Here is a 26,338-nt window from a genome sequence, read left to right as displayed (position 1 = left end):
ACAGCAATACTGCCGGTTTTCTTGTTGTTTGAGGGAATGCTGAGCTTTAGATAAGCTGAATACGTCTTCATTTTCAAGTTTTCGTATGTCTGTATTTGCAGGATGGAACAAAGTTTATCTCTATTGGAGCCCTATATTCTGAGCTTGTGGCAGTTAACAGTAAAGGAGAACTCTATCAATGGAAGTGGAGTGAATCAGAGCCTTATAGAAATGCACAGGTACTACTCATCTTTAAGTCCTGCCTTCAGAATGTTTTATATGCTTTGAGTATCTAAAATACTGTTTTATTGTTTCCTAAGAATCCTTCCCTACACCATCCACGCGCCATGTTCTTGGGATTAACCAATGAAAAGATTGTGCTCCTTTCTGCAAATAGTATTAGAGCAACTGTTGCCACTGAAAATAACAAGGTATGAGATGTTCACTGGTTTCTGAATTGGACAATACTGGGGTATTGTTTCTTCTTTTTTTTTTTTTTTCCAGTTACTTGCAGTGTATTGTAGAGAAGTTGATCCTTCAGCTTCAGCTGTAGTAGAAAATACTTCACTAACTCATTCATCTCTTCATTTTCCCCTGTGTTCCCAGAGCAAATATCCAATTGATGTCTTGTAACAATGCAAAAAAGTTAACAGTCGGGAACAAACAATGAAACCAAAAACCCAACTAAACAACCAAAACCACTCAGATCTGATAGATTTGCAGTTGAACAGTGGAGAGAATACCTGAAGCGTATCTGTTTAACCTCATTACCCAAAATGCTTGAGTTCTTATTCCTACAGCAGAAACTGATGTGGAGTCTGGAGCAAAAACACTTGTTAGCATTCTGTATGTAATTACTGGAAAAACTAAGGACATTGAAGCTTTCAGAACTGCAAATGAATTTACCTAAAGTCAATTTTCTACCCAGTTGAGTGAATGTGAAATTCTGAAGCCCTCGATTTGGTGAACTATAGCCATTTGCTGTATTTTTATGATGCTTGTCTGTTTTTTGTCACTTTTTTTCTCGTGTGTTCTGATTTTTTTGAAGTGACAGTATTGATCTTTTCTTAATCTCCTCCACACTCCTTCCATCTTTTCTATTTGTTTCTTCCTTTCTCCATTAGGTTGCTACCTGGGTGGATGAAACTTTAAGCTCAGTAGCATCTAAATTAGAACATACTGCACAGACGTACTCAGAGCTTCAGGGAGAACGGATTGTTTCCTTACATTGTTGTGCTCTTTATACATGTGCTCAGCTAGAGAATAACTTGTACTGGTGGTAAGTAAATACTGTTCACGTGTAGTAGTGGCTGTCTTCATGTTCTTGTTTCTGAGAAATGCTGCAAAATTACTGGACTGCAGTTTGTTTGGGTTCTGAAACTCTCCTCTTGAGCGTAGATTCCCTTTTAACGATGTATTTCTTCTCTTTCATGCCTAAAGCTTTTTAGCTGAGTTACAACATCTTTAAGGGAACAAGATTATTATTTTAGGAGATGCATACAAGTGTTTTAGCATTCAGTTGTATCAGTACTACAGAATATAAAAAAAATTAACATTCTTAGGCTTTTCACGCATTTTTTTTCAGCTAAAAATGTGAAACAAAGTTGCCCAAGTATGAGGTCCACCTTCTGTCAGGTTCTGTTAGAAATTCTGGTCTGTTAGTTTGTGGTCCAGATTCTAAAGCATAGAGGAATAACATCAGATGCTGCCTCTGGAACTTGTTGGTGACATTATCTAACTCATAAACATTGTAGTATATAGAATATTAGTATATTTTGATTATTAAACTGTTTATTTTCAATGGAATCCTCAGAAATAATACACTCAAATGAGATTTGACACTTATTTGTAATTTGAATTTATTGAATATTACTAAGGCCTTGTCAGCATGCATTATTTTTGTCAGATTGTTAGGAGTAGCACCCTGCGTTATGCGTTGTACCCGGAGCTTCAGTAGCTTTTTAGACATGGATTGAATTAAATGCTTGAAGATAAGTTGGAAATTGGAGCACTGAAAATTGATTCTAGGAAATAGCTTTCTTACTAAATTCTCATTACTCTGGACAATTGTAGCTGGGCTTGTAGTTAAACAAAGCTATATTTTATTCTAACTATTCTAACTTCTGGTCTCAGATAACAAAATTACATCTCTGGCTCTTGGTGATTTTGTTATGTCACCGTTGACATACCTCACTTAGTTTCCACAGAGTTATTAATCTGATAACATTAGAGATATTTGTCTGTTAGAAATGGTAAAATCATTAGATTCTAGAATGGTTCGCTTGATTTATTAAAAAAAAAAGACTTGCTAGCCTTACTGAGGGGGCGGTGAGTCACTGGCACAGCTGCCCAGAGGAGCTGTGGGTGCCCCATCCCTAGAGGTGTTCAAGGCCAGGTTGGATGGGTCCCTGGGCAGCCTGGTGTGGTGATTGGTAGCCCTGCCCATGGCAGGGGGTTGGAACTGGGTGGGCTTTAAGGTCCTTTCCAGCCCAAACCGTTCTATGATTTTATCATTTAAATTTCTTTTAAGGGCTATATTTATTTATTAATCAATGTGTCCTTTCTGGGAATATTGTCAGTGGTTTTGTACTCATCAGATGGAGGGAGAGCCTTCTGTTACTAGTAATGTATTACAATGTATTTTGAGTTGTTTGTAGTATGTTAGACAAGATTTTTGTCCCTGCAACACTGGCAATTGTTGCTTTTTGTCTCCTACTTATCACGAAGTAGGAGGGTTTCTAAGAAAAGCATCCGAAGCTTTAACCCATTGGTTAATATGTGAAGCGCTGCAATTCTGTAGAATGAAAATAAGCATGCTAACTGTGCAGCTTGTTGGTGATAGGAGTTGGGAGTCCCTCAGCCACATCCCCAGGGAGGAGGAGAGGCTTTTAAAAGTTCTTTTTAAAAAAAAAAGCATGTCCACCCCCCCAGTAACTGCAAATTCTGACAGTAACCACTAGTCATAGGAAGGAAGGAACGACACTGTCAAGATAAGAGAGGAAAACATGCAACTTTGAGGCAGTGACTGGAACACACCATCTGAGATAGAGATCTCGATGCACGTCAAACTAAAATGAAAGCCTTTCAGCAGCTTCACGTTTTGCATACTCTCTATTCCTCCTCTAATACAGTGACTGTTGGAGGTGAATTTGGAAAGCGAGGATGAAGAAAGAGAAACGTGTCATTTTTGCAGTTCTTTAGGTTTTTGGGGAAAGTGACACAGGCTTGTGTATTGAATCATAAGTACATGAAGCAGAAGGAACAAGTTGTTCAAAGATAGAAACAAAATTTCTTTTGATGCCTTGTTAAAAATAATATGTATTTTTCCACAGGGGTGTAGTTCCTTTCAGCCAAAGGAAGAAAATGCTAGAAAAGGCCAGAGCAAAAAATAAAAAGCCTAAGTCCAGTGCTGGTATCTCCTCCATGCCAAATATAACTGTTGGAACCCAGGCAAGTGAAACTGCGATGTTTTAACGATGTTATATGATGAGCTTACAAATAATAATAATATAAAAGTCAGGTTCCATTCTTGTTGTGCGCAAGTATATCAATAACTTTGGTGTAAAGGTGGTATACTTCAATTAGGTGTCTCTAAAGTGAGGTGATGTGTCCTATTAATGTTATTTCTTATTGGTGTGGTGATTGCTGCAAACGTGGAGGAACTATCGGTACCTATACAGAGCGGGGGGGTTTTGTTGGTTTTTAACTCAACTACCAATTTGGTATTTTGAGAAGGTGAAATGTTAGTAATGCCATGATTTTCAATGAGGTACCTGGCTCTGTAGGTGTGTGGGGTTCTGTTGTTGGGTTTTTTTTTTTTTTTTTTTTAAGGGTGGATAGTGATAGGACAAGGGGGAATGGTTTTAAACTGGGACGGGGAAGGTTTAGGTTGGATATTAGGAATAAGTTTTTCACACAGAGGGTGGTGACGCACTGGAACAGGTTGCCCAAGGAGGCTGTGGATGCCCCATCCCTGGAGGCATTCAAGGCCAGGCTGGATGTGGCTCTGGGCAGCCTGGTCTGGTGGTTGGCGACCCTGCATATAGCAGGGGGGTTGAAACTCGATGATCACTGTGGTCCTTTTCAACCCAGGCCATTCTATGATTCTATGATTTATTACATACTCAATGGAAAATGTATTTTGTTTGAAGTCTTTACTGAAACGGTTAATAGCTGATACGGAGAGAGAGCATTCTTTTGTGATTATTATTAGAACTAGTATGAGAGAAAGCAATCCCTTCCTCGGGAGCACGTTTCTTTTGGTTCCCAATCCATTCTAGTCAGCCCTGGGATGAGTCTTTGTTTTTGGATGAATCACTCCTTTTGTTGTTCAGCATCTGAATATTGTGTATTAAACAGTTTCACTGTTGAAGCTGTTGTTTTGTAGCTGTGAATTGCACAGTAGTCTCTTTCTTCGAGCAAAGTACATAGTACATCATGCTGGCTTTTCTTTTCACCCGCTTCCATAAGGTTTCTTTCCTATTTTTTGATTACTACATATGTTACCAAGAAAATGCACACATATGTGGTTTCCTTTGGCATAATACATTCTTTTCATAGAAATAAATATTTCTATCTGTAGGTGTGCTTAAGAAATAACCCCCTATACCATGCTGGAGCAGTTGCTTTTTCAATCAGCGCTGGAATTCCAAAAGTGGGTGTGTTAATGGAATCTGTTTGGAACATGAATGACAGCTGTCGATTTCAGCTTCGGTCACCAGAGAGCTTGAAAAATATGGAGAAAGCCAGCAAGACTACAGAGGCCAAGTAAGTGTGTTTAGAATGAGAATGCACACACACCAAACATGTGTTTGATATTCTTTTGAATTGCTTGATGCAGACTTAAGGGAGGTCATGTTTTTCAGTTTCTAGCTTTCTTGCAAACTGCTAACTGTGCAGAAATGCTCACTGCTTGGAAGGTGTCAGAGATGTAAAAGCACAGTGGAAAGATGAAATGCAGGAGGACTGTTAAATGAGAATTTTTTCTCCAGTGTTTCCAAGGTTTTATATTTGAATAATTGAAATTGGTTTTGTTTATGGAACTCGAGGGCTTGAAAAGGTAGTTTTCATGGCATTGAGACCTTTTCCAGCCCCTCCGAGGCTGGGATGGTTTTTTGGATAAGTGATTGCCAGTTTCTGGAAACAAATCATTAAACTCTTGTATGAAAAACCTGAGCAGCAGTTCCGCCGTTTCAGCTTATTGTATAAAGCTAGTAGTTCTTTGTCTCCAAGTAAAGCACAAAGGGTGTTTATTTACTGTAATGTTATCTATATGTTCCTTTAATGTTATAAAAGGTAATTCATGATTAAGAAGCAGAACATCATTAACAACATTGGATGCATAGCCATGTAAGTTAGGATGTTTGTTCCAAAGTATGAAGCTATTTCATGTCAAGCTTTGCATTTAAGTGTTGCTGCTACTTAAAGTATAGAATGTGACTGGTTTCTTGGACACAGTGGCACTTCATCCATTACCATAGAGAAGACACCTTTCTTAATTTTAAGTAACAATTTTCATTCTAGGCCTGAAAGTAAGCAGGAACCAGTGAAAACTGAGATGGGTCCTCCACCTTCCCCAGCTTCCACTTGCAGTGATGCATCTTCAATAGCAAGCAGCGCATCAATGCCATATAGTGAGTAGCGTATAGCTCATAGTAACATAAAATATTTCTGTAGATAAGAAGCTCTTGTAGAGGGCAGTTCTAGAGATACTGTACTAATTTAAGAATCTATTTAAAAAGTTAAAATGCTTTTCATATTACAGTCTGACCCACAATATATGTAAAGGCTTAATAGTCTTTAGATAAGCATTGAATTAAATAAACTTAAACGTTAAATAAACTTAAATGTAGCAGTACAAGCAGTGACTACTTGATGCCAAGTGTATCTAAGCAAATAAAACATTCAGTTCTCAGAATCAAAAGCATCTTTGGGACATAATAAAATAAACTTAAGTATGTGAAGTTGGTCATCTTTTTTTACACAAAATGCCTAAAACCAGACATTATGCACTGATGTATAAAAGCAGTCAGGGAAGTTTAGTGGCATCAACAGTACTTAGTGAGGTTTGTTTTGTTTTGTTTTTTAATGTTTAAATCCACACATCTATAAGTGGTTAATTACAATACTATCAATGGAAGGAATCTTATTTGCCTTTGTTTCATCTACACGGTGCAGTTTTTAAGAAGTGTCACTTAAAGAATTGAATGGCCTCATTCTGTGACCAAGAGTCATTTCTGCTTAGGTGTGCAGAACTAATCTATTGAGCAGTACAAGTGCTTGCTACTGATGCGTTCTGTTACATGGTTCTATCCATAATTAATTACCGACTGAACTTTGCTTGGGATTTTGATCTAGTGTTTGAAGTTAATCTCATGGCTAGTTCTCTGCTTCTTGCTTTTCAATATTTTGATCGTCTTAATTATACTTACAGAAACTTCAGTAGATGAAAGTTCTTGTCAATGTTAATTTAGCAATAGAAGCTTAAATTTGATCTTGAGTGGATTTGAGCTTCCTGTTGTTACTGTTCAGATAGCTATTTGGACAACAATATTTGCTGCTAAGACACTATTTTTTCCTCGTGCTGCTCATCTAGATGCTTACCAAATAATCCATAAGTTAGTGGACAAACAGACTTTTTGCAAGGGTGATAGAAAGCACCATAGCAGGGCTGAATGAAGAGCCTTACAATGTCAGTCTTGCTACCTACGACTTTTATATGTCTGAGCCCTGCCAAAATAATTTCTTGTAATTATTTTGTTTACAAGTGTTTAAAACTAGCTTTCTTTATCTAATGGTCTTTATTAGCCCTAATATCACAGGAGGAAAAAAAACCATTAAAGGGGCACAGTATGCTGTTAGGTATCTCTAATGCCTGTAAATCCAGCTTTCTGTTAATCTGTCCTTAATTTCTAGATTTGAATGCTGATGCTCTTTTGTGGGGGAAACAGAGTTTGGTGAACAGTGCCTTTCTGGTACTTTAAGTATTTCAAGACTCTTTTTTTTTTTACTGATTACTTTTTTTTGTCTCAGAGCGACGACGATCAACTCCTGCTCCAAAAGAGGAGGAGAAAGTGAATGAGGAGCAGTGGTCTCTGAGGGAAGTTGTGTTTGTAGAAGATGTTAAGAATGTTCCTGTTGGCAAGGTTTGTCTAAAATCTACCACTGAATTTTTTTAAATTACTTTAGATAAGCTAATTGTTGAAGTGGTATAGGAATTAAATTGTCTAGGCAGTTCACTGCTAGGCTTTTCCAAACGAAGAAAAATGGGAAGGCCTATAGAAGTTTTCCACAAGTTCTGAAGGTTGGATCGCTTTCATTTTCATTTGTGGAGGACCTCACATACATAACATTAAAAAGTGTATAAAAATCCAAAATAGGAACTGATTGTCCAGGAGAAGGCAGTAGATTTAGCCAAGGTTATTATAATTACATGCTTAGTGGTATTACTTGTGCAGAAGTGGAAGGTGTGCCTTGAGCAGTATCTCTGAGTGAAAGAGGCCCACAATGAATTTCTATGTTTTAGATCATTTCTGCAAAGGGGAACATAGTGCAAATTAATTCATTAAAACACTTCTGTTTTTGTAAATAAGGTTTTGAGGTCTAATTGAAGTCACTGACACCACTGTTTGCCTCTTATACCAGCTTTCAGAAAGCATTTTACGTTTACTTGTAATGGTGTTTGTCCCTTGTGGGATACCTGCAGATGAAGTACTGTAAGAAATACAGAGCAGTTTGAATTTTGATGTTTTCATATTTTCACTGAAATGCTTAAAGCAATAAGTAGAAAAAAAAAAAAAGAGTAGTCTGTCTTCTGAATACAATTACTGGTTCCAAATCTGTTCTGCACTGTTTATAAGGAGGCTTCTTTCCTCAGAGCTTTTGTTTTCAGTGATGTGTATGGTCATTCACTTTTCTCCTGTCACTTTTCTTTTTTTAAACACTTCATCTTTGAAGATCAAATAAAATCCTGCAGACAAAAACACTAAAAATAAATAAATAAATAAAATAGCCTAATGTTGCCTACATTAAGGAGAGAAACACAGTTCATGCCATGTTATGTGTTTTACATGTAATTTGGATTAGTTGTGAAAAAGACTGGAAGCACCTCAGTCTACCAAAGGGATACTCTTTGCAGTGTTTTCCTGCAGGCTTTCAGAATTGCTGTTTCTGTTCGTTATTAAACAGTTATGTTAGATCACAACAAGCTAAGTTACTGAATTAAGCAGAAAGATCATTTGACTTCTGAAGAATCGGGCTGGTCAGCGTGTAGAGAACTTCTGAAGCGTACAGAAGATTTGACTGTGGAAATGTATTTAAATGACTTTGGAGTCATTTAAAACTTTCTGGGTTAAGAAGTACTGCCCTTTTAGAGTCGTAAATGTACTCTCAGCTGGTCTTCCACAACCATTTGTTTGCTGAATGTTGTTCTAAAAAATCACATCCTTGATGTATTGCTGTGGGTGATCTCCGCTTACAAAGCTTTGTGTAGCAGCTTTGGTCATCTAAAAAAAAATACTAAATTCTACATGTGAAACTGGAAGTTGTGCTTGAACCACTGGCATGTGATTTCAGGCTTTCAAGTTAGTTTGACTGACTGAAGAAAATGAAATCTAAATGAGTTTTGGTTAAATTTTGTAATCAAACAAGAAGCATTTGGACAGTGCTCTCAGATGTATGGTTTAATTTTCAGGTGGTCATGTGTGGAGCCAGGAGTTGGTGATCTTTGTGGATCTTTTCCAAGTCAATGCACTCTGATTTTATGATCTTTGTATAGAGTCTTGTTAGTCTCAGAACAAATGTTTGTATGTTGTAGATCAGAGTTAATGTTCATGGATCTTGTGACTAGGTCTGAGTTTTCAAAGGCTCAGTAGCATTCTTGCAGCTAGCACTGATGCTCTGCTGATACAACTAGCAACTCTACTACTCGAGTAAAATTTCATTATGTGGTTAGAAAGTGCTCTGATTATCCATAATACTCTTCGTAATCTTCTAACACCTTCATGGTTGTCAATAAATCCTTTTCTCTAGTGTACTTGGTAAGTTACACTTAACTATAGAAATTGGGAAAAAGCAAGGAGATGCCTGGATTTTTATTGTTTTCAATATCTTGAAAGTATGAAAATTGCTTTTTATTCCAGGGGACCTCTAAGTTGGTAAACTTATTACAGTTAGGTTTTTATTGCTTTGTAGGCACTTTCTGTGTAGGAAGTATTGCAAAATGAGAGCCTAGTCAAGACTGATGGTTATTTGTATCTAGTTCTGTTCAAGACTGAGAACATATTGAAATCTTACTCGTCCTCTGAATGAAAACATTGTCCCTCCTCCTGTTCTCTTCCTTGTTAGCTTTATTTTCCTTCTGAGAAGATTATGTTCTCAGGTGGAGACTCAAAGGGCCTTGCTGTTTAGTGGTACTCTAAGCTGTCAAGGAAAACTATTTCGACAGTTCTGATTAGATATGCATGGCAGCAACTCTTCAGTGAGGCTAACAGTAGCAGAAATAACTGCAGGTGCAGGGCTGAAAAAAATTCATTTCCTTGGGGGGAAGAGAAAGATACAATACACACAAAGTGTTTCTGGATGGACTTTATCCTTCAGTCCAAAGGGACTGAGTGGAGAACGTTATCACTGAGTATAAGCAATAGGTAGTAAAAACATAAACAGTTTTTTTCATAAGATGTTCACCTTGAGGAATGAGCACTAAGACACAGAACAGACTAAGAATAAAAACTCAAAAATGTGGCAGAAAAAAAGTGATTTCCTGTTTCCTGTAGTAAAAGAGCTAATAGGCAGTTAAAGTCTACGTTGACTTTATTCAACTGTTGAATAATGTTTGGAATTCACTGCCAAGAGATGGTGTTTGTTTCCAAAATTGGTTAAACAAATCAGTAAGAGAAGTATGTATCCAGGCTATTAGAACTGAAGTTGTCCCACTGCTTCCAGTAGATGGAACAATGTACTAAGAGAATAACAGTAGGAACTTCTCCAGTCAGTTACATGGGTTTCTGTTGGAGGTAGGATGCTGAAGGGAAGGGGCTTTCAACCTGCTTATGAAATTAAGAAATTATGAAATTAAGAAATACAGTTTTTAAGTGTTCAGAAACTTCAGCAGAACAACAAGGCCGATGACCAAGAGCTGTAGGATTTTATCACTGATTGTCAACTTTTTTTATTTTCCTGACAAAGGTCTGGTTTATTTTGAAGAAGGTTAGGCTAAATAGTGTCTATTCAGAGCCTTTATTAAAACTGTAATGTTTTCTGCTTGTAGGTGCTAAAAGTGGATGGTGCTTATGTTGCTGTCAAATTTCCAGGCACTTCTAGTAATACAAACTGTCAGAGCAGTTCTAATTCAGATCCAGATCCTTCCTCTCTTCTCCAGGATTGCAGGCTGCTCAGGATAGATGAACTACAGGTGTGTATTCGTGAAATACTGAAAATGCAAAGTGTTATGAGATATCAGCAGCGTGTATTTTACTGCATCTTAACATTTTATGGATGTTTTTAGGTCGTAAAAACTGGGGGAACTCCGAAAGTTCCGGACTGTTTTCAAAGGACACCTAAAAAGCTGTGTATTCCTGAAAAAACAGAGATTCTAGCAGTAAATGTAGATTCAAAAGGTAACTAGGACTTAACGCATAAAGATACTCCATTATGTCCTTCACTACCCATCTCTCTCCTTAGTGGGAAACTGTGACTGTCAGACTCACTTAAATAGTTGTTTTTGTTAACCATAGTAAAAATGCAGTAGTTAAGAGTTTTTACTGAATACCATTGAGGCATTAACTTTTTTTTTTTTTTTCATGGATCTCTGAAGGAGTTCATGCTGTCCTGAAAACTGGGAATTGGGTTCGATACTGCATATTTGACCTCGCTACTGGAAAGGCTGAACAGGAAAACAATTTCCCTACTAGCAGCATTGCATTCCTGGGTCAGAATGAGAGAAGTGTTGCTATTTTTACAGCTGGACAGGTTTGTGGTTTTGCATTTCAATCATTTAACCACACTGCATTTCACTCCTGTCATCTTTAAGTGAAATGGTATAGTCTTTCTGTAAGGCCTTTCCAAATACTGGTGAGGAGTACCTTTTGAATGAGTGGGTTATGAAAAACATGGTACCACCATATTTTGATGGGATGTGTGGAATAGCAGTCTAACACACGTAAGCACTTTTTATTCAAATTGTATTTTAAATAATATAATTAAAAAGTAAGAAGGGAGAAAAGCAACTTGACAGTGGTTGCTGTGTTAGCATAAACTCTCTATTCAGCTAAGTTTTGGAAGTGAGGTGGGTAAAAATGTTAAGGTGGAAGTTCAGAAATGTTCAGATGGAGGTGTTAACAAAAAATCTGCTAACAAAAAGGATATGTTAAGTTTTGCACAACTCTTAACTATCTGTTGTTAAGTATCCTATTTTATCTGGTTACGTGGCTCGTTACACTGCGGATATACATGAGTTGATCTTAGAAAAAATTAGTGAAGTCTTTCAGTGATAAACTTTGCTTAAGGTAATTGAAAAACTTGATTGGTAAAGGGATCGAATTTTTGTTGTATTTGAGCATATTCAGCTCTCTTGAGAGTATTTAAGTAATGTGAAAGTGTAATGTAGGTACTATGTATGTGTTTCATTAGTAATGTTTTCTGTGAATGCTTGTCATTAAGTAGGTATTCTAAATAATATTTACTGTCCTAAGCAAATCTTGGGCATTTGAAAAAGAGAATTTACTATCTTTTGCTGCCCTGTTTGTAATTATAGGAGACAATGACATAAATGAGAGTTTTGAGTCAACTGTTGCCTCTGTTGGCAATCAAGCGTAAAATGGACCCATTTATAAAGCATAATATTTGTAAATTGTGGAGTTTAATTCTAAAATTTTTTTTCCACAATGTAGGAATCTCCTATTATTCTTAGAGATGGAAATGGTACAATCTATCCAATGGCAAAAGACTGTATGGGTGGGATACGAGACCCTGACTGGCTTGATCTTCCACCTATCAGTAGTCTTGGAATGGGTGTTCATTCCTTAACAAATCTTCCTGCCAACTCAACCATCAAAAAGAAAGCTGCAATTATTATTATGGCTGTTGAGGTAAAATAGTTTTTATAGTACAGAATCTATATATAGTACAGAATCTATGCTATTTTTCTCTTGCTTTTATGAAATTATGCTTCAGGCAACTTTGTGTTTAGATACCAGTTTGTGTTTTTACTACATGAACTAATTTGAGCAGAAGATCGTCATAGAAACGTGAAAGCACAAATTGATGTAGTAAAGTGAAAGATGCGTTTTGGTAATCCATAGCTTCTTAACGAGTTTTAATTAATATTTCCTTGTGTGTGTACAACTAGTATACAGTTTGTTTTATGGGCTCAAAGCTTTTCTGAGATGTCCAGACACCTTATTTTCTTATGAATGCAGCACATTTTTGTACCTTACATTTACCATAAATTAGTAAAATAATTAGCAAAATAAATTTTTTTTAATAGTTTTTGCTGTGAATTTATCTATCATGCTAACACAAACCAATAATTGATTTGTTGGTTTTTTGTTTGGTTTTTTTTTTTTAGTTAAATCTGTGACTGTGCTGCCACCAGGAAGCACTATGCACCCATTAGGCTGGGACTGATTTCACAGTGGAGTGTTCAGCCACTGTTGAATATAACCATATTATACTGGGGATGAACCTCCCAGACCTTCAGCAACTTCTAGTTATTTACTCCTCAACATACATTATCATTTCTCTAAAACAAATATGTAAAAGCCATTTAATGTTGACCCCTTATTTTTTTTTTTTTTCAGTCACACCACTTTTCCCATGTTAAATTATATGGAAGTAATTTGTCTTAAGAACCTACCTGTGAAGCCAGAGGCGTACTTTTGCAAGTCTTGATAGCTTCCGTGGCTTGAACCTGCCCTTGCTTTTAATTCCTGTGCCCGGATGCTTTTTTTGTTTTGCATTTTTAGTAGTGCTGTAATTGAGGTTATATGTGTTCTCAGCTGTTCCTGCTGAGAATGTCCTATGTTTAGGCTATTCTGTTAATTTAAGAAATGGAAGACCAGAAGTACCTATGCAACTTGTATGCCTGTGGTTTTTCTATGTTCATTTAACTTACTCTATTCTTTTGAGTACAGAAACAAACCTTAATGCAGCACATTCTCCGATGTGACTTTGAGGCTTGCAGACAATACCTGATGAATCTTGAACAAGCAGTTGTCTTGGATCAGAACCCACAAGTGCTGCAGACATTCCTTGGCCACAGATGTGATGGAAACCGCAATATTCTGCATGCTTGTGTGTCTGTATGCTTTCCAACCAGCAACAAAGAAACAAAAGAGGAAGAGGGTGAGCTCAGCAGAGTCATGAAAATAGTTTGAAAGTAAACTTTTATGCATTGTCCAGATAACTTGATTTAAAATCCTGCATTCTTCACATATGAGTAGCTTAAAATTTAGCACCTGAAATGCTCTGAACCTGCCAAAGATGATGAGATGACATTTTTATTACTGTCTTAAAGATTTATAAGAATTCAGTAGCTGGGAATACTGAACTAATTTTATTCATTATAAAAGGCTAACTCTGCATCTCTGTATTAATTCTAAATGAAAGCAAATATTTTTTCTCCTTTGTTGCTAGTATCCCTGTTATATCACTAGCAAGCTTTTAAAGGAACAGTATTTAATATTTTTCAAGTGTTATATGAATGCTTCCAATGTTACTTGCAATTGACATATTAAGAAACATAAGAGACTTCTTACTGCTAGTCACTGTCACCATTTAAAAATGTCTGTTAAGTACTGTTATGTATAAAATATGTTAATAGAACAACAAGGTTGCTAAGTCAAGCACTCAAAAAAAAAAAAATTAGGAGATGCCAGAATTAAGTTGACCCAGGTGCTGTACGTGGGTATGCATTGTGAAATGGTCTTTAATTACACCGTCATACTATTTTTTCCACAGGACTACCTCATTCAGTGCACAAGATGGACGGTGCTCACCGAATGGGTAGCTATTCAATATTTCTTTTTATCCTCATCATTCAGTGTGTGGCCCCATTCCTTACTTACGCACACCATACAAACCTGCACTGAATAATGAATGAACTCTCTTGTGAGATTTTTTTTTTGTATGGTGCTGTCATTGAATTTTAGTCATTTGTAGACCTCAGTTGTTTCTCAGTATCCCTATCTTACAGATAGGGATAATGGTACAGATTTCTTATCTTTTGAAGGTAGTATAGCTTGACATTTTTCTGCGTTCAAAGCTGTTGGCTAATTTTGAGAGTTCTGTTGGAGAAACCTAGGGCATAATCTCACCTTTTCGTGTAGGTGTTATTTTAAAATGTTTTACTCCAGAGATGGATTCAACAGTAATTTTATTTGTTCTGTGAATGTTAATTATTTCTGTGAGTCAGGCACCTTTTACGTGTCCAAAATTGAGTTAAATGTATCACTGTAATTTATAAAAACGTGTTTAACAAAGTTCTCTGTGCTGTTAGATGTGATGGAAATAGGATCCCATTCTCCAAAGTGGCGTTCAGTGATGTTAAACACAGGACGGTGCTTTCCCCTCTCCTTTCCAAGCTGTTAATGCTTTACTACATGCTGATCATGCAGCAAACAAGGCACAAGCAGCTTGCTCATTGTACAACCCTTCATCTCTGGTGTGTCGTCCATCCTGTGCACTGATTGAGGCAGGGGTCTTGTTGAGGGAAAAAATAAACAAAACAAAGCAAAAAAAAGAAAACTACCACCACCAAAAAGCTATCTATGTAGCTGAAGACTGTTTTGATTATAAGCACACAAGGAAGCTGAAATAAGGATGCATGGGCAAATTTAATCTGACTTTTCCTAATTTGAGTGCTTGTCTTTGCAACCTTGGCATTCTTTCAGTAACTTCATTTGGATGTAATTTAACTTTTGAAACACGAAAAATGTGAACCTGATTCGATACCCTCTGCCTCTCTCTCACAAATGTTGTTTATAAAAGGGTATTCATGACTTTATATTCAAATCACATTCACCTTCAACTTGTAACTGCTAGTGAGTGATATTAGGACAAGCTTATTTTCTGTACATCGTCTGGAGGGCAGTGGTGATTAATGTTACTGTCTGTAAGTTACACAGCCATTTGTTGAACTGAAAGAAGACTGATGTAGGGCTAAAGGCTTCAATTCCAGGCTCTGGATTTGATGTCCCTTAGCAATTACGGCACCTAAAGTGGTGCCTGGCTGAGACCTTTTTCTCTACCTCCTGGACTGCCAGAAGGAGAATAAGTGAGGGCAGGGATGAGCTTTTTGTCTGCTCAGATCCTGTGTCTAGTTGTCTCACAGCTCCTGCCTTGGATAAAAAAATTGCAGAAGAAGTGGACCTAGACCATACAAAACTGGGGACAGGTTATTGTGCTCCTCTGTGATTTGATGTTTCCTGAGTTTAGCCAGTAGAAGTGATTTAGGAAAGACAGGACTAGAGGAAATGTCCAAAGTATGTAAAATGCTTGAAGGCTTATGATAGTGAATTTCAGATAACTCAGTTCACAGGTATTCATTAAAGTTTTGTTTCTGAGTGAGCAGTAGCTGTAGGAACTCTGAGAAGTGTTCTGAAAGAGTGATCAGATTCACTTCAAAGATCTTTTTAGTCAGAAAGGCACCCTTTCCTTCTAGGTTGTAATGAAAATAGTCATTGGCTCTGTTGACATGAAAATTGTCCCTCTCCTGGCCTTTGTCCTGCTAAATGTGGTTCCTCCTTCAGTTCTTTTTGGATCCACTGCAACAGTGACTTTTAATTTGCTATGTAATGGCTGTGTCATCCTTGCTAGTAGCCCTAAAGAAGGGATGGCTCTTAGTCGTGCACAGCTGACTTTTACCACTTTATCTGTGTATTTATTTTGCAATGAAATTTGGTTTTATTGTTCAGGTGGCTGCTTCAAGTTGTCCTCTATACAATTAGGCAGGATTTTGTAGTTTGTACAGCACAACTCAATCCTGATTATGACTAGGACTTTTAGGTATTGTTGGTGCTTAGGTTTTAGATGTCAGAAATAGTGCTCATACTTGAATTTAAAGTGGTTGCAGTACCGTATTATATTCTCATCACAGTTAATTTTCCTAAGCATACTTGTAAGTAGAGCACCTATCTTAGAGGCATAGAACTACGTGTTGCTGCTCATTGTGAAGTATTTTATTTTTTTTGTTTCATTTTGTTCTGGTTTTTTTTTTTTAATTGCCATTACTTTGGAACCTTGTACTCAGCAAGTGTCTGCAATCAGCTGTATTAGATCCTTGTCTGTTGATGATACTGAAAACTCGTTCTCGTACTTTGTATTTCCTTCCTTTTGGAAATCAAACCCTGTGAGAATCATGGTTACTGCTTGTCCTTTTAAAAAACAAAACACTGCCACAGAAAAAAAAACATCACAAGAAGAAAAAACCCGAAGTAGCTACTTGAGCCTACTGTGTCCCTCTAAATCTTAATAAAATAAATAACAGGGAACATACTATGATTAGTGGCATTTCATACATTATGCTCCTTCCTTATAATTTTCCAAAGTGAAAGCTTGACCTAAAATTTTTCTTATTTTTTCAGAAGCTGAGCGCTCTGAAAGGAATACGTTTGCTGAAAGGCTCTCAGCTGTGGAAGCAATTGCAAATGCAATTTCAGTTGTGTCAAGTAACGGTCCAGGAAGTCGAGCAGGATCATCAAGTAGCAGAAGGTAAACTGACTGAAGTTTTCCTCTTGTTTTCTGTATTCTGATTTTTGGTGCTATTGCCAATCTCTTAATTCTTTTCTTCAACATGGCTCAAAAATAGGCTCTCTTACGAGTTTGAAGTCAGATCTCACAGCTTCAAACAGCCCTTCTAGATTGGTAGCTAATGGTGGGGTATTATTAAACTAATTCCATTTTCTGGGGTTTGGGTATTGTCTTTTCAGTAGCAAAATGGAAATGTTTCTCCTTATGGGGAAAGAGAATTTGAGGATAAGCTCTTATGTTCTTCAAGATGAATGAAGTATCTTGGAAGTACTTTCATGGTGACCAAGTTTTTTCTTTAAAGAGAATTTCTGTGGAAAGGTGGTCACTTATTCAGATAAATGGAACATGAGAGGGGAAGAACTGAATTGGATTCTCTTATCCTGAACAGTCATTGTCATATAGTTGACAATGATTGTTGAGGTGACTCTAAAGGATAGGCTTCTCATCTTGGCAGAATCTTAGTATTCTCTGGTTATGTTCATCTTTCCAAGATGGTGACTGAATGGTGTTCGATTTCAAGAGAGCCAAAAGGTACCTGTACCTTTTGGTTGAGAGCACTCTAGACTAGTTAGCTCTGTAGTTGGGGTAATGGATATTAAATCATGTCTTTATCCTTCCCAAACTGCATTCCTCATCACCGTGATATTGACAGTGGTGTCGAGTGTGCCCTCAGCAAGTTTGCTGATGGCACCAAGCTGTAGGGTGCAATTAACACATGAGAGGGATGGGATGTCATCCAGAGGGACCTATGCAGGCTTGAGCAGTGGGCCCAGGTGAACCTCATGAAGTTCAACAAATCCAACTGCAAGGTCTTACACCTGGGTTGAGGCAACCCTCACTACTAATACAAGCTGGGAGATGGAAGGATTGAATGCAGCCCTGCAGAAAAAGACCTGAGGGTATTGGTGGATGGCAGGTTGGACATGAGCCAGCGATGTTCCCTCACAGCCCAGGAAGCCAACCGTATCCTGGACTGCATCAAAAGAAGTGTGGCTGGCAGGGTGAGGGAGGTGATCCTGCCCTCTGCTCTGTGCTGGTGTGACCTCACCTGGAGTACTGTGTCCAGATGTGGAGTATAGGAGAGACATAGGCTTATTGGAGTGTGTCCAGGGAAGGGCCACAAAAATGATCCCAGGGTGGAATGCCTCTCCTGCGAGGATAGGATGGAAGAACTGGGACTCTTCTGCCAGAAGAGAGTTCTGAGGTGTCCGGATAGCGGCCTTTCAGTATCTAAAAGGGAGGTACAGGAAAGAAAGGGACAGACTCTTTTAGTCTGTTGTGATAGAACAAGGGAAAATTGCTTCATGCTTAAAGGGGAGTAGATTTAGGTTACATATAAGGAAGAAGTCCCAGATCTTTCAGTCTTTAATGAATTACTCCTGGCAAAAATATTTTTTATGCCCCGTTTTTATTCCTTCATGAACTTCTTTTTGAAGTTAGATTTAAAAAACCAACAACAGGAAGACCAAATCGCTTTGCAGGCTTAAGACAAAGGCTCTGGCAGAAGCCTTGGGGTAAAAGAGATCTCAAATAGTGATGAAAATACCTATCCTCCACAGCACTCTGTTCCAAGCAGCAGCAGATGATAAGTAGATATGTTCTGGACTCAAATCTACCTTGATGTGTAGTTGGCTGACTTTTGTTCCAAGGCTAGTATCCTTTTATAACTAAGTAGAATACAAGAATGAAAAATACCTCTTTGGTCATTCTACTCCGTGCTGAAGAAGAGTTTGGTTTCTTTTTCCAGCATGAAAGTTTGCTTTAAAATGTTCTAATCGTAGATTACAATTGGACTATTTTTACTCATTTTAATTGTTATTATTCAGTCTGAGGTTAAGAGAAATGATGAGGAGATCCTTGAGAGCTGCTGGACTGGGCAGACAGGAAGCTGGTGCTTCATCGAGTGATCACCAGGACCCAGTCTCTCCACCAATAGCTCCTCCCAGCTGGGTTCCAGATCCTCCTGCGATAGATACAGGCAAGTCTGCTGTTGTAATAAATTGAACTGTAAAATGAGAGATTTACTGAAGGAACCGATGACATTTAAGGTGAATTTATTAGATTTCATTTTGAGACTTAAACGCTTAATGTCAGTGAGGTAGCAAGAAGTGCTCTGAGAGTTTACTGAAGACTTAAATGTTCTTTTAAAATCCAATATGGGTCTTTCTAGTGCTGATGTCAGACTTCAGTAAAATATGCTTTGTAGTTGATTGCTGGTCTAGGAATGTGGCCATTTGTAGGAAAGAGTACCAGTAAAATACAGAAACCCTGCAGTGTGTTAGACATTGCAGAAAGAGCATGTTGTTAGGGATGTCTTGATATATTGATATACATCCTGCTGTTCTGTTTACTGAAAGATGGTGACATTGATTTTATCCTGGCCCCCGCTGTGGGATCTCTTACCACAGCAGCGACTGGCACCGGCCAAGGACCGAGCACCTCCACGATACCAGGTGAGAACATCGTGCTTATCTGATAATGCTTCAGAGGCAGAATGAGCTGAAAGCTTGCGCACACCTTCTACGTATGCAAATGCCTCTTACCAAATGAAGATTGGATTGAAGCAGAACTTCATGGGTGTGCGGAATACATGAAGCTTTATGCAAAAGTTATTCTTAGCTAAGTAAAACTAGGCTTGCTGTCTCTATTTAGGAACATAACTTGGAACTGAAATTCTCAGTACTTCATTGAAATGCTACTGCACCTTGCAAACTGCTGAATAGTCCTACTGATTAATCGCCCAAGTGAAACATTGAATTATTTGTGTTTAATAGGTAGTCATTTTTTTTTGAGGGAAAACGGTTCCTGTGCACTTTCATTTTGTCATTATAGGGCCTTCTACTGAACCATCTGTAGTGGAATCAAAAGATCGGAAGGCAAATGCCCATTTCATACTGAAGTTACTGTGCGATAGCGTTGTTTTACAACCTTACCTTCGAGAACTGCTTTCAGCCAAGTAAGTGCTTTCGAGTGGATTCTCACTACTTTTTTGATGTTATATCACATTAAATTTATTGCACAGAAGCCTTTTTTAAAGGTTATTTAATGGCACATTTTGCTAAAATGGAGAACATCGCAAAGTTGTTAATGTTTGTATCCTGACATCCTTTGGAATTAGTTCTATTTCATAGAAGTAAAATGAGTAAGAGTGCTTAATCTCCCTGAATGCTTTTCTGGTTTGCACTGTTGAGCATTTGTATTTATTTTGTACTTTTCCTGTTTAAAATGAAATAAATTCAGTGTTTTGATCTGTTTGATTTCTTCCCCTCCCACCACCCAGGGATGCAAGAGGCATGACACCATTCATGTCAGCAGTCAGTGGCCGGGCATATCCTGCTGCAATTACAATTCTAGAAACTGCACAAAAAATTGCTAAAGGTATGCTGGTTTCACACATTATTGGTGTGTTGTTTCCTTCTGAAGTTTGGCCTTAGCATGTATTCACGTTCATTGCTAACAGTGTATTGTGTGTGAGTGTATGTGTGCGTTTGGGCAACTGATGGTTGGACTACCTTTACAGAACAATGTATACTGCTGCATGTTTTGGAGATCTTGTTATTTCATGTCACGTTAGATGCTGTTAAAGAAAAGACTTTTATGCAAACACAGACTTGGTGACTTTTAAGCAGCAGTGTTTAATTAGCCATTAATTAGCTGAACTTGAGGGTCATAAGCAGATTAGAACTGTTGTGAGACAATGTCTTTCAGACTGCGTGTGTTCCTTGTAAAAATATTGCTCATAGATAATTCTTTAAATCCTTCAAAGTGGTGATCTCTTGTACTGATTAGAGTATCAGTGAATCTAAAATAAGGAAAGAGTTGTTGGTGATCGCAGCTTCTGAATACCTGCAGTGGGGCCGTTGTGGTTTAATCTAGCAAGTAGCTAAGCACCACACAGTCATTTGCTCACTACCCCCACTTCCCAGTGTGATACCGGTATAGATATCTATAAACATAGAGATACAGTGATGCACAAGCAGTTGCTCACCACTGATGCCCCGTTGATTCCTGCATGGTGACAGTCAGCCCAGTGAGCTCTTCCCTTTTTGCTTTAAACTTTCCTTCCGCATCTTCTGCGTGATCTCATATGGTATGGAATATCCCTTTGTCCAGTTAAGATCAACTGTCCTAATTCTGTCACTTTCCATCTCCTTGTGCCCTCTCAGCCCTTTGCTGGTAAGACAGCATGAGAAGCTGAGAAAACTGTAACAGCCTTGACTCTGTGCAGCACTGCTCAGCAACAGCTTGAGACATCAGTGCTTTTCTCCTAAAACCAAAACATAGCATCATAGCAGACACTATGAAGGAAATCACTGTCCCAGCTGAAACTAAGATAGTGACAAAAAAGGTTTTCTCAAAAATCTGTAAAGAAGACTTTACTGAAACTTACAGTTCTGCGTGTGATTTTGTACCATCATTCTTCTGTTCTGTATGGGTACTGTTGGTGGTTTTTACTGTGGTGTGTTCTTCTGTATTTTTAACACTGGTATTCTACTGTTCCTTTAGCTGAAGCGACTTCAAGTGAAAAAGAAGATGATGTGTTTATGGGAATGGTTTGTCCTTCTGGTACAAATCCAGATGACTCTCCTTTGTACGTTTTGTGTTGTAATGATACGTGCAGTTTTACCTGGACTGGTGCAGAGCATATTAACCAAGTAAGGCTTTTTTTTTTTTTAATTTAAGGTATATTTTTCAGCCATGTATTGTATTAGTCTAGTGATCTGATTTTTCAAATGATTCAAGTGGTGTTTTAATTATTGTAACTTTTAATTGTATTTTGTCATTGCCACCCTAATTGCTTCTTACTCTTGAGGCTGGCAGTATTGGTCGGAATATTGCTGTTAATGGGTGTGGTTTTCCCCTCACTAACTTTAGCAAAAACTGTAATGGAAACTGCTCTTTGCAAACAGTGAGTATTCTAGCAACAGTTTCACTTCCTAGAGCTGACTAAGAGAAGACATCATTTTAAGGAAGTGCAATTTTTTTTTTAACCTCAGGTGTTCTGAAAGAACTCCATAATAACAACATAATATTTTGGCTAACTTTTTTAGGATATATTTGAATGCCGAACGTGTGGCCTGTTAGAATCTCTTTGTTGTTGCACAGAGTGTGCAAGGGTGTGTCACAAAGGACACGACTGCAAGTAAGTCTTTTGTTCTGCTTCTTATAATAAAACTAGTCTTGTGGCTTCATTTCTCTCTTGGTGATTAATTGGTTTAGGTTTTTTTTTTTTTCCCCTTGGTTAAAGTCTTCAGATACTATAAGATTAATAAACAATTTTAAATACCTTTATCTTCCTTCCCTTCTTCTCTGTAAGATTGATTTTTATGGGTCAGAATTTGAATAGTAACATAGGGTGGTCTTCTACTTTCCACTTCTTAAAATTGAGAGTAAATGAGCAAGTCCAACATCCATAAGTGCTTAATTATCTGAGAATAATATTCTTCATTTTGGGCATCTCAAAGTTTTCTGAAGCCAATGAATCCCAATGACAGCTCATTTGGTGAAGTTTCAGAAAGAACTGTAGTATATTCATCCCTGAAATCAGATGTAAAAAGGGAGAAATGAGCTAGCAGTTAAATGAGCAGTCAGGATCTGATCAGCCTAGTAAAGCTTTGAAGCTGCAGATGTTTTATACCACTGTTACTGTATGTAAACATTACCACGTTAATATCCTTGCTGTAATAACAGTGCTAACAGATGCAGTTATAAAGATTTTCTCAACATTATAACATTACTGAGATTCTACTGCATGTAGAAGGGATTCTCAGTCTAACTTTCTTAGCTGGATGCTGTTTTGGATGAGATGGTTTTCTTGGATGAGCACTATGAAAAGCTGTCCAGCGAAACTACCTTCATAAAGTGAGCGTAAGAAACAAGAATAGTAAATGCCAAGTGTAGAAATGCACAGTTTCTACACTGCTCTTTTAAGCCATATTTTGGATCTTGCTAATAAGGGAAAACTAGCAGGAATCTTAATATCTCTGCTAACACCCCAGCCTGTGTAGAAAATACTTGATACCTTGTGGACTGCTGTAACACCGTTTTGCTGTATTTCTTCTTTCTTGCAGACTGAAACGAACATCCCCCACAGCTTACTGTGATTGCTGGGAAAAGTGCAAGTGTAAAACGCTAATTGCAGGACAGAAGTCTGCTCGCCTTGATCTCCTCTACCGTCTGCTTACCACCACAAACCTTGTAACTATGCCAAATAGCAGGCAAGTTTGTATGTGCAATGACCTAGGGCAGAGTAATCTTTCTTACTTTAAAATACATGGTATATCGTATCGCCATTAATTGACTTTTTTCATTATAGGGGAGAACATCTTCTGCTGTTTTTAGTACAGACAGTTGCCAGGCAAACTGTGGAACACTGCCAATACAGACCACCTAGAATTAGGGAAGATCGCAATCGTAAAACTGCAAATCCTGAGGGTAAGAGTGCTGTCACTTAATAAATGGTGGTTATAATAAATGGCAAATTCCGTACTCCAATACCTCCTTCTTACATTGCTTTTTTCTCTCTTTAGATTCCGATATGCCTGATCATGATTTAGAACCTCCTCGATTTGCCCAGCTTGCTTTGGAACGTGTTTTGCAAGACTGGAATGCACTGAAATCTATGATAATGTTTGGATCCCAAGAAAATAAAGACCCGTGTGTATTTACAATTAGTCATCAATGTAAAATTTGATCTAACGTTTGAGGCCTGCTGACTTACATAAATTTTATTTCATTTCTTTGTTTTTCTTTCCAAGTCTTAGTGCAAGCAGTAGGATAGGCCATCTTTTGCCTGAAGAACAAGTTTACCTCAATCAGCAAAGTGGAACTATTCGCTTGGACTGTTTTACACACTGCCTTATTGTTAAGTGCACAGCAGACATTTTGGTAAGCAGGCTTAGCCGTGTCTTACATAGATTCTGAATAATTGTGGAGCAGTATGGGTTGGGAAGGGACCCTTGAAGATCATATAGTCCACCAGCCTGCCATGGGCAGACATATTTCTGTTTGATCATGTTGCTCATAGCCTTGTGCAACTTCAGAAACTTCCATTAATGGGCTGCAATGCAACATCTTTGGGAATCTGTTCCAGTGTTTCAAAACCTTCATCATGAAAAATATATTCCTTATATCCAGTTGGAATCTACTTTCTTTCAGTTCAAAGCCATAACCTGTCATCCATGTCAGAGCTTGCTAAAAAGTCTTTCTCCATCTTTCTTATAGTCTCCCTGTGATATAAGATATTCCAGGGTATTTTGGGTGAAATGCTTGGAGACTAAATTAAAAATGACATGAAATTAGTTGTGTTTTTCTGAAATCACACTGTTAGGACTGTGGTCTGTTTTCTTGAATCTTAATCTGGCTTGTTTCGCACGTACCATTATTGGACTCTAATGATCTGTTTCTGCAGCTCCTAGATACTCTACTGGGTACTCTTGTAAAAGAATTACAAAACAAGTATACACCTGGACGCAGAGAAGAAGCTATTGCTGTTACAATGAGATTCCTGCGCTCTGTGGCAAGGGTGTTTGTCATTCTTAGCGTTGAAATGGCGTCTTCCAAAAAGAAAAAGTAAGTGTGGATGGTGTTTGTTTTCATTGTTTGCTTTTATTTATTTTTTAATTCTCTCTCAACATGAGTTGATACAACTAGAGATACTAATCACCAAGAGACAGAAACGTCTGAATTAATTTGCAGTCTGTAGGCAGTGTTGTTTATGATGATGTGTGTATATCTGAACTGCATAATAGCTGCTGCTGCCGTGTAGTTTAAGTTTACTTCCTTAGTAACATAAATGCTGAAGTTCTCTGTTTAAGACTTTAGGATTTTTGGTGGTAGGTTTTTTTTAATCAGGTTAATAAAAAAATAAATACAATCAATGGCTGCTTGTCAGTGGTAATTTAAATATCCAACCCTAATCTCAAGTTACTGAATGATGAGTGTTTTTAACTGACTTCAGTAGCTTTGCATATATATGTACATATAGCAACACCGTGTATTAAAGATAATTGTTTCAACTTTCTGAAAAAAACTGATATAAAGAATTTTGAAAACACAGCCTACTTAACCTTTATTTTTCCTTTTTTTAATTTTTTTTTTCCCTTCTAGCAATTTTATCCCGCAGCCAATTGGGAAATGTAAACGTGTATTCCAGGCATTATTGCCTTATGCTGTTGAAGAGTTGTGCAATGTAGCAGAATCTCTAATTATTCCAGTCAGGATGGGAATTGCACGTCCTACAGCACCCTTCACTCTAGCTAGCACTAGTATAGATGCCATGCAGGGAAGTGAAGAACTGTTTTCTGTGGAGCCTCTACCACCAAGACCTTCCTCTGACCAGTCTAGCAGGTAAAGTTAGCTGTTTTTTCTTTTCAGAGAATGTTCAGGGTGGTTTTGTTGTTTGTGTTATGTTTTATTGTTAGCATTTTGCTAATGGAAAAGTGGTGAAGCTTTTTATTCTGGCCAAGTATTTTGGAAGTACTACCTACTGACAGATCTCTAAAGAGATTTAGGTTGATACTGATGTCCAGAGGTTGTAAGTTATAACCCTTCCCCTTTTCCCACCAGTACCCCCAAAGTTCCCACTTAGGTTTTTGTAAGGTCACTCAGGCCCTTGTCCGTTTTAGGTTCTGAATCTCTCCAAGAGTGGAAATTCCACAGTGTTTTGGTGCAATTTTTTCAGATTGGTAACTGCCCTAATTGTGAAAAATCTTTTAAAATCTTATTTTTTAATCTAACAGGAATTTCTTGTTTGACTTACAAGAATTTCTTCTTACCTTTCACCGTTTACCTCTGAGAAATAGCAAAAAGTGTTTTTGCCAGCTTTTATCTGAACGTAATTGGTCTACGGACTGTGGATATATTTAGATATGAAGCTTGGAGTTTCTCTTACTAGTTTAAAAGATTTTACTGGCTTTAGGTGTTCTAGTTGTGCTAATTTACCATTTCAGTTTGGCTTTGCTATCAGCAATATGGCCTCCTACCCACCCATCTGGGAACAAAGGTGATCATACTTTCATGCTTTGTTTCGTAATGAGTTTTTGTTATGACACCTTCCCTCTCTTCTCCGTTTTATTTGTTTATTAATTTAAGTTCGAGTCAGTCTCAGTCATCCTACATCATAAGGAATCCTCAGCAAAGACGAATCAGCCAGTCGCAGCCAGTTCGTGGCAGGGATGAAGAACAAGATGATATAGTTTCAGCAGATGTGGAAGAGGTCAGTTTTCTAATTATTCCTAAGCATGGCACCTGATACATTAGCAAATGCTTTAACCCCTAACCCAAAAGTCTATACATCAGGACCTTGGGTTTGCAAAACTGAAACTATCCCCTCCAGTACTGTTGAGTCCATGAAATGCCATAAGCGTCTTACTTTCACAGAACTTTGTAATCAACATTGTTTTGTACTCAACAATAGTCTCTTCAGAGTATGAGATGTGCTTTGAGTTTGGCAGAATATGCTTTAGTCTACCAATAAATGCATCTGTAGTATCCTTTGTATATAATTTTACACTGTATTAGAACTCCCCATTAAAACACTTTGAAGGTATATGATTACTAGAGGATGGTAACTCTTCAATATATTGAAATGACTTTTAGGTTTTATAGTCAG

At 37.7% G+C, this 26,338-nt stretch overlaps 1 protein-coding gene across 12 annotated transcripts in view; it reads left to right on the top strand.

The window, feature by feature from the left end:
• UBR5 (ubiquitin protein ligase E3 component n-recognin 5) overlaps positions 1–26,338 on the top strand; it is a 79,764-nt gene that overhangs the window by 33,049 nt on the left and 20,377 nt on the right. For 7 of the 12 annotated variants that reach the window (XM_040696383.2, XM_040696382.2, XM_040696376.2 and 4 more), the window contains 27 exons: positions 102–218; positions 300–410; positions 1,104–1,258; positions 3,312–3,429; positions 4,562–4,746; positions 5,503–5,612; positions 7,012–7,124; positions 10,247–10,390; positions 10,484–10,595; positions 10,793–10,947; positions 11,868–12,065; positions 13,110–13,320; positions 13,936–13,980; positions 16,560–16,686; positions 18,552–18,703; positions 19,083–19,178; positions 19,558–19,681; positions 20,006–20,103; positions 21,232–21,380; positions 21,777–21,868; positions 22,797–22,943; positions 23,042–23,160; positions 23,256–23,382; positions 23,484–23,613; positions 24,137–24,297; positions 24,835–25,074; positions 25,819–25,942. In XM_040696383.2, the coding sequence (XP_040552317.1) occupies positions 102–218; positions 300–410; positions 1,104–1,258; positions 3,312–3,429; positions 4,562–4,746; positions 5,503–5,612; positions 7,012–7,124; positions 10,247–10,390; positions 10,484–10,595; positions 10,793–10,947; positions 11,868–12,065; positions 13,110–13,320; positions 13,936–13,980; positions 16,560–16,686; positions 18,552–18,703; positions 19,083–19,178; positions 19,558–19,681; positions 20,006–20,103; positions 21,232–21,380; positions 21,777–21,868; positions 22,797–22,943; positions 23,042–23,160; positions 23,256–23,382; positions 23,484–23,613; positions 24,137–24,297; positions 24,835–25,074; positions 25,819–25,942 (3,660 nt within the window). The remainder of the gene's footprint in view (positions 1–101; positions 219–299; positions 411–1,103; positions 1,259–3,311; positions 3,430–4,561; positions 4,747–5,502; positions 5,613–7,011; positions 7,125–10,246; positions 10,391–10,483; positions 10,596–10,792; positions 10,948–11,867; positions 12,066–13,109; positions 13,321–13,935; positions 13,981–16,559; positions 16,687–18,551; positions 18,704–19,082; positions 19,179–19,557; positions 19,682–20,005; positions 20,104–21,231; positions 21,381–21,776; positions 21,869–22,796; positions 22,944–23,041; positions 23,161–23,255; positions 23,383–23,483; positions 23,614–24,136; positions 24,298–24,834; positions 25,075–25,818; positions 25,943–26,338) is intronic. The other 5 variants (XM_040696381.2, XM_040696380.2, XM_040696378.2 and 2 more) reach the window with 3 other exon arrangements.

This window comes from Gallus gallus, chromosome 2, assembly GCF_016699485.2.
Source record: "Gallus gallus isolate bGalGal1 chromosome 2, bGalGal1.mat.broiler.GRCg7b, whole genome shotgun sequence".
Lineage (NCBI taxonomy): Eukaryota > Metazoa > Chordata > Aves > Galliformes > Phasianidae > Gallus > Gallus gallus.
This window is presented reverse-complemented; position numbering and strand designations above follow the sequence as displayed.